At 40.7% G+C, this 8,996-nt stretch overlaps 1 protein-coding gene across 1 annotated transcript; it reads left to right on the forward strand.

Annotated features, from left to right (window-relative positions):
- The first annotated feature begins 377 nt into the window (after positions 1 to 377).
- LOC106943516 (VIP36-like protein) lies at positions 378 to 7,766 on the forward strand. Its single transcript, XM_015026821.1, has 8 exons — positions 378 to 606; positions 2,322 to 2,440; positions 2,642 to 2,759; positions 3,354 to 3,436; positions 4,751 to 4,912; positions 5,349 to 5,463; positions 6,110 to 6,229; positions 6,310 to 7,766. Exons 1-8 carry the CDS (start codon positions 408 to 410, stop codon positions 6,450 to 6,452), a joined length of 1,059 nt encoding a protein of 352 aa, XP_014882307.1. The 5' UTR covers positions 378 to 407; the 3' UTR covers positions 6,453 to 7,766.
- Positions 7,767 to 8,996: the final 1,230 nt, after the last annotated feature.

Genomic DNA, 8,996 nt, shown 5'->3' on the forward strand with positions numbered 1-8,996 from the left:
GAGGTGCTGACAATGCACAAACATCTGTACCACACTCAGACTTGTGTTTGCAGACTTCATCCTGGCCACCACACAATGAAAAAAAAAACTTTTTCACTAAAGAGTGACTCTCTGGATAACCAGGATTTTTCCCCTCTTGGGGGCCACTGGCACTAACCTAGCTGTTTTCTGTATTTCAGAATAATACGTCTTCTGTTGGACTTAATACAAAAAATACTTTATAAACACACATCTAGGATATATATCCATAACTCATTGGCATGATAATATTTGGAAAACAGAGTAGTGCTTTAAAAGACCCTGACCAACATGGCGGCGGCATTGCCCTGTTATTTAAAATGAGTCCCAGCAACCACCGCGCAGGCGCGAATAGAATCACGTGATTTATTTAAAGTGGGAGTGTAAAGATGGCAGCCAATGTCAGCAAATTAAACATGGCTCGATTAAGAAGTTCAGTGTTTTCAGTGTTCCAGTTAGATCTCCTCCGTGAATTACTCTGCGTCCTGGTGGCTTTTTGTGTTCTGACGCAGCAGTCGCTGGCAGACCAGCAGGAGTTTTCCGAGGACTTTCTGAAGCGGGAGTATTCTCTGGTGAAACCGTATCGAGGTAAGTTTACTGTCAGGCTGGCAGCGCTAGCGAGCACGGTGGCTGACAGCTTAAAACCGCTTCAAACTTATTAATAAGAACCAACAATAGTGCACATCCTCCCGACAACTCAGGGTTGAGCTCCTTTGTTAACTAGCTTGTCGACTCGCCATATTAGCTGCAGTGGATAATAATTAACTAAGAGGAACTTTGCTCTCCTAACTAAATGGCAGCGCTTGTTGAGGGCAGAGCTGGTATTAAATCTCGGCAGACGGAACCAAACGGAAACCAGTAAAGTCAGTGCAGTTTTCACATTCTCCACAGGCGGATGTAGTTTGATTTGGTTTAGGTTGAGCTCACTGATAGGTGCTTTGGATGCTTCATTTAAAGGGTGTTAACATTGGTCTTCAGTTTGAATATTTAATCAGTTGACTCCTTGTCGGAGTCAGCTAATTTCACATCGATTGGTTCTGATCGTCAAATACTGAAGATTTTTTTTCTATTCTCCAAAAGAAATGAAAACTGTACAATTCAATGTACTCTCACTACGTGATTACGTTCTGTCTTCATAATGAGGTCATCAGGTAACTGACCTGTAATATTCAGCCAAAAGGCCCTTTATTCTGCAGCTTGAAGTTAGGATGCTGGACTTGAGGCCCCCTGATTGTTGAAGCATTTGGAGTGCAGATGGCAGCTTTCAGACTTGCACATGATAACGCAAATATGTAAATGTATGAGTCAGAAGCACTTGTGATCGGGATCCATACAAGAGCTTGAAATCGTTGAAAATGCTTGAATTTCAATGAGGTGCTCTCAGTTTGGAAAGTGCTTGACATTCAGACTGCACAGTTTTGTAATAAAGTGCAATCTAACATATAATTAAATATATACATTTGGAAAGTGTTATTTACAGTTGAAGTAAGATATATAAGACACACTTTTTTTCTTGGTGTTTGAAGTGAAATCAGAACCAACTTCTGTTGTTTTAGCTCAGATAGAATGACCACAATTATTTTTATTTATAAATGACACAAAACGTGATTTTTTTTTTTTTTTTTTTTTTTTTTTAGGGATTTTTATTGTAACTTTCTTTGTGTTTAAGCATGAATTTCAACAGGAAGGTAATTTACCTTAACATGATTTGCTTGGATTGTTAAAATGTAACAAATATTCATTATTCCTAGTGGTTCAGTTACTGTGTTGATCTGTGTTAAAATTAAAGTTAACTTATGTTTTATTTTGTTATACATGTTATTGAAATTGTTTTTTTTTGTTGTTGTTGTTAAATTAGTGTTTTGTTCTCTTACCAGTCAGGTGTATAAGTGGTGTGTGTGAGACATTTTTGAAAACGCAAAACTTTGTTCTATTTTAGTTTACCTTTTTCCTGCCATAGTATGTATAATATTATCACATTATTAATAACAGAAATAAATTGTATCACATAACATTTCTTTTAGTTAATTTTAATTGTTTTTATCTCTAAGGTAACCTTTACTGTGGGAAAAGTGAAGGATGAACTCACTTGGGTTTAGTAAAAATCAGATATTTGTTATATTTGTTAGGGATGTGATAATATAAAGATAATGACCTTGGGACTGCCGTTCTCGTTCAAATATCCTACTGTACACACTTCTAAAAAATATTTGATATAATTATAATGCTTAAAAAAAATAAAAAAAAGAGTGAGAATTAAGGGTGCAGCTCCAGTTGAAAGGTGACCTGTCCTGTTTCTGCAGGACTGGGCTTCTCCAGCTCCTCCCAGTGGGATCTGATGGGAACGGCCATGGTGACCCCTGACCATGTGAGGCTGACCCCAGACCAGCAGAGCAGACAGGGAGCGGTGTGGAGCCGGATCGTAAGTCTGCAGCTGCATCACATGCTTCCATGTTACCCAACCACTTCCTGCTTCATTCTGTCACAGCTGCTCACAAACGATGCCACCACAATATGCTGCTACACATGTAGTTTCACTGTAGCAAACCTTCCCCAGTGTCGGTTTTGATGTGTACATTAGTGTCATGTTCTCCTCTGTTGCTCTTCATTTTTTGCGGTGCAGCCGTTCGTCTTGAGGGATTGGGAACTTAGAGTTCACTTTAAAATCCATGGCATCGGGAAGAAAAACCTAAACGGAGACGGACTTGCCATCTGGCTAACCAGAGATCGCATGCAGAACGGTAAGCTGGCAACAATGACACAGATAAGTACTGAAGACACTCCTTTGATTTCATGTTTTTATGCTCAGTACTTTGCAGACACAGTCAAAGCTGTAAGGCATCAAAAACTGACTGGATGAAGAAAATGTAATCCTAATGCAAAAATACTTTATTGATCCCAAAAGAAAATTAAATTAAAGGAAATTAAATGGATGAAGGCAGAGGAGCTCATTAGTCCTCCTGAATGCTACATCTATCCTACATCTATCCTACCTCTGCTGGATGTTTTTTCCTGTTAAAGGAGAGTTTTTCCTCTCTACTGTCGCCCCCTGCTGGTCCAGGAGCGGTGTATGCTGTGGGTCAATAACTTCATGCGATCTGCTGGGTTTCCTTGCATAGAAAAGTTTGAAACTACTTTGACTAATGAGTCTGCTGTAGCTGGGGTCATCTAGAATGTATATCTGTTTGAAGTAAAATGCTTTTTTTTTTTTTTTTTTTGCAAATTGCCTTAAGAGGACATTTATTCTGAATTGGCTCTATAGAAATAAACTGAACTGAATTGAATTTCTGTGTTCCTCCCTCACCACGCTCTCTGCTCCGCCTCAACGTCTCCAGGTCCTGTTTTCGGCAACATGAACCAGTTTGTTGGACTTGGAATATTTGTGGACACTTACCCAAACACAGATAAGACCCACGATGTGAGTAAAACCTCCCACATCTCTCTGAACCCTGTTCTCAGCCTGATGTTTTCAGTTTAAATGATCAAGTCAGAATAGTTGTTGTTGACAATAATTTCTTGTAGCTCTGGGATTCAGTGTTTTGTTAATTATAAATGGTTTATTACTCATTTAATTGGTTTCAGTTGTATCAGTTGGTAACAGTGGCAACAGCAGCCATCGAGGCTTTTTTTTTTTTTTACTTTCCTGTGGAGGCGTAATGTGAATTCACCCGCATGGGATGAGTTTCCAGCATGATGTCCTATTCAAAGTCCCACTCAGGTGGAATTGGTGCAGACTTTGGCTGATTTGGAGCCGTTCTGGTGCTCCTGCTGCAGAGCTCAAACTGGAACTGAAAGTCACAAACTCTGACATGCTGAAGTCACAGAGTGGTTGGGATGATGAGAATGAATTCTAAAAGAAAAAAAAGTGGATAATTCTGATCAGAAACACAACTTTGAACTCTAATATGATAATTAGACGTTTCCTTGTTTGTGGATCTCTGTTCAGTGCATCATCTGAAAACTGAACCAGCTGAGATGGAAACCGAAATGTAACCTTTGTGCTGGAGCTTCTGTGTTGGAAAACTAATGCTGCACATCAACTCAGTGTAAAACAGGGTGGTGGCAGTATCATTCTGTGGGGATGCTTTTCCTCAGACAAAACAGGAAATCTGCTCAGTAGGTCAGAAAATGGATCTAGGGAATACAACAGAACTCTGACAGCAAACCAGAAGTTGCTGAAGTCTTGACTTCACTTTCCACCAGGGAAACGCACTCATGTTAGAATGGCCTAGTCAAAGTCCAGTTGAGAAACTGTAAAAATACCTGAAGAAACTGTAGCTAGAGCAAAAGGTGTTTCTGCAGTGCTTTGATTGAGGGAGCTGAATACCAGAGCACTCCACACTTTTTAGATTTGTTAAAAAATAAAAATAAAATAAATAAGCCCACATGTCTTGTTTTTGTTCTGCTTCTCATTCTTTTTAAGACACTCTGATTCAGATGTGTTTTGCTGAACATGCAGACAGGTGTAGGCGGAGCTTAGTTAGCATGCTAACCTGCTGCAGCGTAACGTCTCCCCGTCTCTGCTGGGGCTCAGCGGCGCTCTCTGTGAGTGAGGCAGCTCCAGCAGAGACCGGAAGTGAGTCGGCGTCTCTGCAGGACTGGAAACTGACCTGCTGCTCAGACACAACCCAACAACATGGCTGCCATCGCTCCGGGGTCCTGCGGATGACCCTGGGTGAGACGAGCTCCTCTCTCAGGGAGATTTTAACTCCCGTTGGCTCCTCTGTTGCAGAGGACCTTTCCGTACGTCTCAGTGATGCTGGGAAACGGAACCCTGACGTACGACCACGACCGTGACGGGCGGACCACCGAGCTCGGAGGATGCACAGCCATGACGCGCAATTCCATTTATGACACCTTCCTGCTGGTCAGATACTCTAAAAACAAGTTGACGGTATGGCAACGGTTTTTTAATCTAGTGGAACTAGGGAGAAACTGCTCATCTGAACACCATGAAAGAGTTGATGCATGTTTAGAGCTGTTCTGTGGAAGGGGGGATTCAGCTACTAAGGTTAAGTCATATGAAATCTTACATAGGGGGTTTCAGAGTGCAGCCCAGGGGCCAGTTTTGGCCCGTGAAATGATTTCGAGTGGCCTTCCACTGCAGTTCCTGAGAAACTAACTTGACAACCTCATTTTTTGTCTTTAGCAGCTAAAGCATAACATGAATTCAGTGTTTCTAGGGTCTTGTTGCCCGTGACTTATTTTAACTTAAATTGTTTGGATGCCACCGATGTAAAACAAAATGACTTTGACTTTCCTCTGCTGTAAATCCATAAATAAACTCCTAGTGTATCAAACTGCTGATGTGTTCCTCTGTGTGTCTGCAGCTCATGGTGGATGTGGATGGGAAACAGGAATGGAGAGACTGTGCTGAAGTCAGTGGGCTGAGGCTTCCCAATGGATACTACCTGGGTGCCTCCTCTGCTACTGGAGATCTATCAGGTGTCCAGCATTCAAACAGTCTACAGCAGGTTGTCCAAAGTGCAGCCCAGACACACAAAATCGAAGTATTTTTGGTCTGGGTTCTAGTGCAAATATCTTAGTATACTTTGAAATAAGAAAAATCTAACTAGAAAGTAGCTTTACAGCAAGATATAGGAGCTAGTTTTATGTGAATACATCTTTAATACTGCTTACATAAAAGCAGTAGTTCTACTGGCAGATTTTTAAATTTTAATTATGACCTATGTAAATTTATTTGGAAATGTATTTCTAAATGCTATTGCTTGGAGGAAAGTATATCTATTGATATCCAGACAGAGATGTAGAAACACGCACTGAGAACACAACTTCTAAGATTTTTATCTTATTTAAAAATCTATATAAGACATTGCTATGTTCTATACTGTCACATGTAACATAAGGGTATATTGAAGAATAGCATAATGAAGTGGGAATTAAAAAAAAACTGTAAAGTTCTCACTCCTTTTCAGACAAGTACGGTAGATAAATCTTATGTTGCAAAACATAAGATTACAAGAATACATATACACATGTATATGCATTTTTTTTTTTGTTCAAAATAGATGAAGTAAAGAAATCTCGCTAAGTCTCATATTCTAATGTTGCCCACCGGCTTGTCGCACAGATAACCATGACATCATCTCAATGAAAGTGTACCAGCTGACTGTAGAGAGGACTCCAGAGGAAGAGGAGGAGGAAGAGGCGATCACCGTCCCTCGGGTGGACAACATGTACCAGTTTCAAGGTAGAAACATTTCTATCGCGTGGCTGAAAATGGTCCTTCAAAGCTGAGGCTTCATGGTAGTTTCCTGTTGGGCTTCCCAGTGGACGTGGAGGAGGAGGGGATGAGTGGGCTGCAGCTGTTCTTCACCCTGCTGTTCTCCATCCTGGGCCTGTCCGTGCTGGCCGTGGTGGGCATGGTGCTCTACGGCCGCTGGAAGGAAAACAAGCGCAAACGCTTCTACTGAGAGAGGTGCTGCTTCTCAGAACACAGGTCCTCGGTGCACATTAGATCAACTGGAGACCGCTGTGCTGTGACTGGAACTCAGACCGATGGCCTTCTGGGTCGAATGTGGAGAGAACATGAGCGGGATGGACAGATAAATCAGGTGGATAGTGTTTTTATATATTTTTTTTTAAGTTCTCTGGAGGATGTGGAGATCTCAGCAGGTTATCTGCTGAGTGAGGATCTGTCCTCACCAACAGGAGGCAACAAAAGAATCAAGTTTCTGGAATCAAATTGCTGCGTGGACTTCACTGACATCATGATAACAGGAGTTTCCCCACCTCTGGGGGATGCTTTTCAGTCACTTCACAGGTTGCACCTGTAAACAAAGTAAAGAAATAAAACTCCTGCATTATAACAGAAGAAATTTGGGAAGCTGCTCCAGTTGCAGTCCTGTTAAAGTAGGTATTGTCTACCTGCAGCTGTTGTCACTGTTATTTAGTGTCTGAAACTCCTGAAACTCCAAGTGAAGACTAATCTAACAGCACCAACAGCAGAGCAGACTTTTACAGTCTTAAAAGAACAATATAACAATAACATCTGGGTTTATCTAAATGGACGCCAACAAATGTTTACCTACTGCCTGCGTTTTTAATCAGGTAGCATCTTTACATCCTCTGTTCTCACTGCCAACAGGAAACTCATTGGTGAAGCCAGGTCATGAAAAAAATCTGAACTATCCCTTTAAGTTCCTTTGTTCTGTTATGAGTGTAAATGTAGCTCCAGTTTTTATATCTGTGACATCACAAATCTAATTGTCCAATCATGGACAGATCCAAACAATTTGGTAAGCAATTGCTGTCCTTTGATTGGACAACTAGATGTGGCAGTAAGTCCAGGCTGACCAATCAGTTTGAGGTGTGAAAACATCAGAAGTATTCAGAGCGCAGGAGTTAAAAAAAAAAAAAAAAAAGGTTTTTAGAGATTCACTAAAGTTTTTCTGTTTACTACAGAAATTCCTCAGGGACATGAAGGGATTTCTTTTTCTTTTATGATGCCTAGCAAAAGTATTAGTTTCCCTCACAAATTTTTTGTGTTCTCTCGCAATAATGTACGAATCATTTCATGTTGAATCTTGAATACCGAAAGTTTTTCTACTACAATATAAGGGTTTTGTAAGGTTCTTTGATGTATGTCAATATCTCGTTGAGATATCTCAACTTTTAAACCTTTCTTTAGGATACACATGAACATGGGCTTTCATTCAAAACAGAAACTTTCCTTAAGAAAAACTACATGCAAAGTATTTGAACTATTTTTGAGTTATTTTCATGGGGTAATGAAGTCCTCTGACATTGTGTGTTGGTAGTGTGGTTAATAAAGGGCCGTTTTCATGTCCTATCTCAAACACAACCAGTATCTGCACCAATGAGTTAAGACTGTAGAAACAGGTTTTCACTGAGGCTCTTTTAAAATGCATATATGTGCAATTTTAAATTGACATTTGTTATACCATATTTTCCAGACAATAGAGCGCACCTTACTATAAGCTGCACCTTCAAATTTTTTTGATACCAGCGGCTTGTAGCACTGGGCTACATTTTTGTACGGCTTGTAGCACTGGGCTACAAGCCGCTGGTATCTCCGCTAATCTCGGTTTTTCACAAGGACACAGCAGAGGGCTGCGTTCTTAATAAATCTACTATTAAGGACGCAGCCCTGCGTCTCCAACGCCGAACCATGGATTCGTTCATGTCGAGCTTACAGGCAGCAGCTCCATTTCCCTCCTGTACTGCCAGATCGATGGCCCTCAACTTAAAAGTGGCATCTTTTTCTTTGTGTGGTTTCCATGATGAGAGGGTATGAGTTTGAAGAAATTTCTCCATCTTGTCTGCTGCTAGCATGTGCTTGTTCTAAATGAAAATTAGCTCTTTCTTTCTTTATGTCCAATTTTTACTTCTAATGATTAATTTCCTGTTGAAGAGCCCCGTGGCGGTTGACAAAAAATCCACAGAAATGCTGCACCGGGCGATAAGCCGCATGGTTCAAAGCGTGGGAGAAAGGTAGCGGCTTATAGTCCGAAAAATACAGTAATTATGATTGGATACAAATTAGACCAGGGTGTATTTGCTAATTTATTGTGAGGGAATGCAATATCTTTTTGACTTAACACACTGGACAAAATGTCCCCTAGCAGGCTCCATAGTTTTCTCTTTAGTTCAGATATTTTTTGTCTTTGCAGATTTCAACTCTTTTCTACACAGGCATCATATTCAGGAACCGACTGATTTTCCAGCTGCTGTCTATGAAAAAATTGATGTACAAGCTAGTGATCTTATTGCTGCTAAGTAATGGGACTGATAAAAAAAAAGAACATACTTTTCACTGGTTCCCTGTGATGCACTGAAGCAGACACATCCACAGACAGGAATGGGTCCCATCAGGTCACTGTTTGAGATTATCCACTCTAGTTTCCTCCAGTCCACTTCCACTTCTTTTGCTAATCCGACCAAATCAGCATTCTTCGTTTCAACCTGCAGAACGTAGCAGCCCATTTAACTTTTAC

This window comes from Poecilia latipinna, unplaced genomic scaffold, assembly GCF_001443285.1.
Source record: "Poecilia latipinna isolate Pla-1442-1.1 unplaced genomic scaffold, P_latipinna-1.0 Scaffold5399, whole genome shotgun sequence".
NCBI lineage: Eukaryota > Metazoa > Chordata > Actinopteri > Cyprinodontiformes > Poeciliidae > Poecilia > Poecilia latipinna.

Excerpts from the sequence above, each read along its gene's own strand:
- LOC106943516 (XM_015026821.1), top strand. The coding sequence starts at position 408 with ATGGCAGCCAATGTCAGCAAATTAAACATGGCTCGATTAAGAAGTTCA. Across the intron at positions 2,760-3,353 it reads CAGAGATCGCATGCAGAACG|GTCCTGTTTTCGGCAACATG; the intron begins GTAAGCTGGCAA and ends CAACGTCTCCAG. Across the intron at positions 6,230-6,309 it reads CAACATGTACCAGTTTCAAG|TGGACGTGGAGGAGGAGGGG; the intron begins GTAGAAACATTT and ends TGGGCTTCCCAG.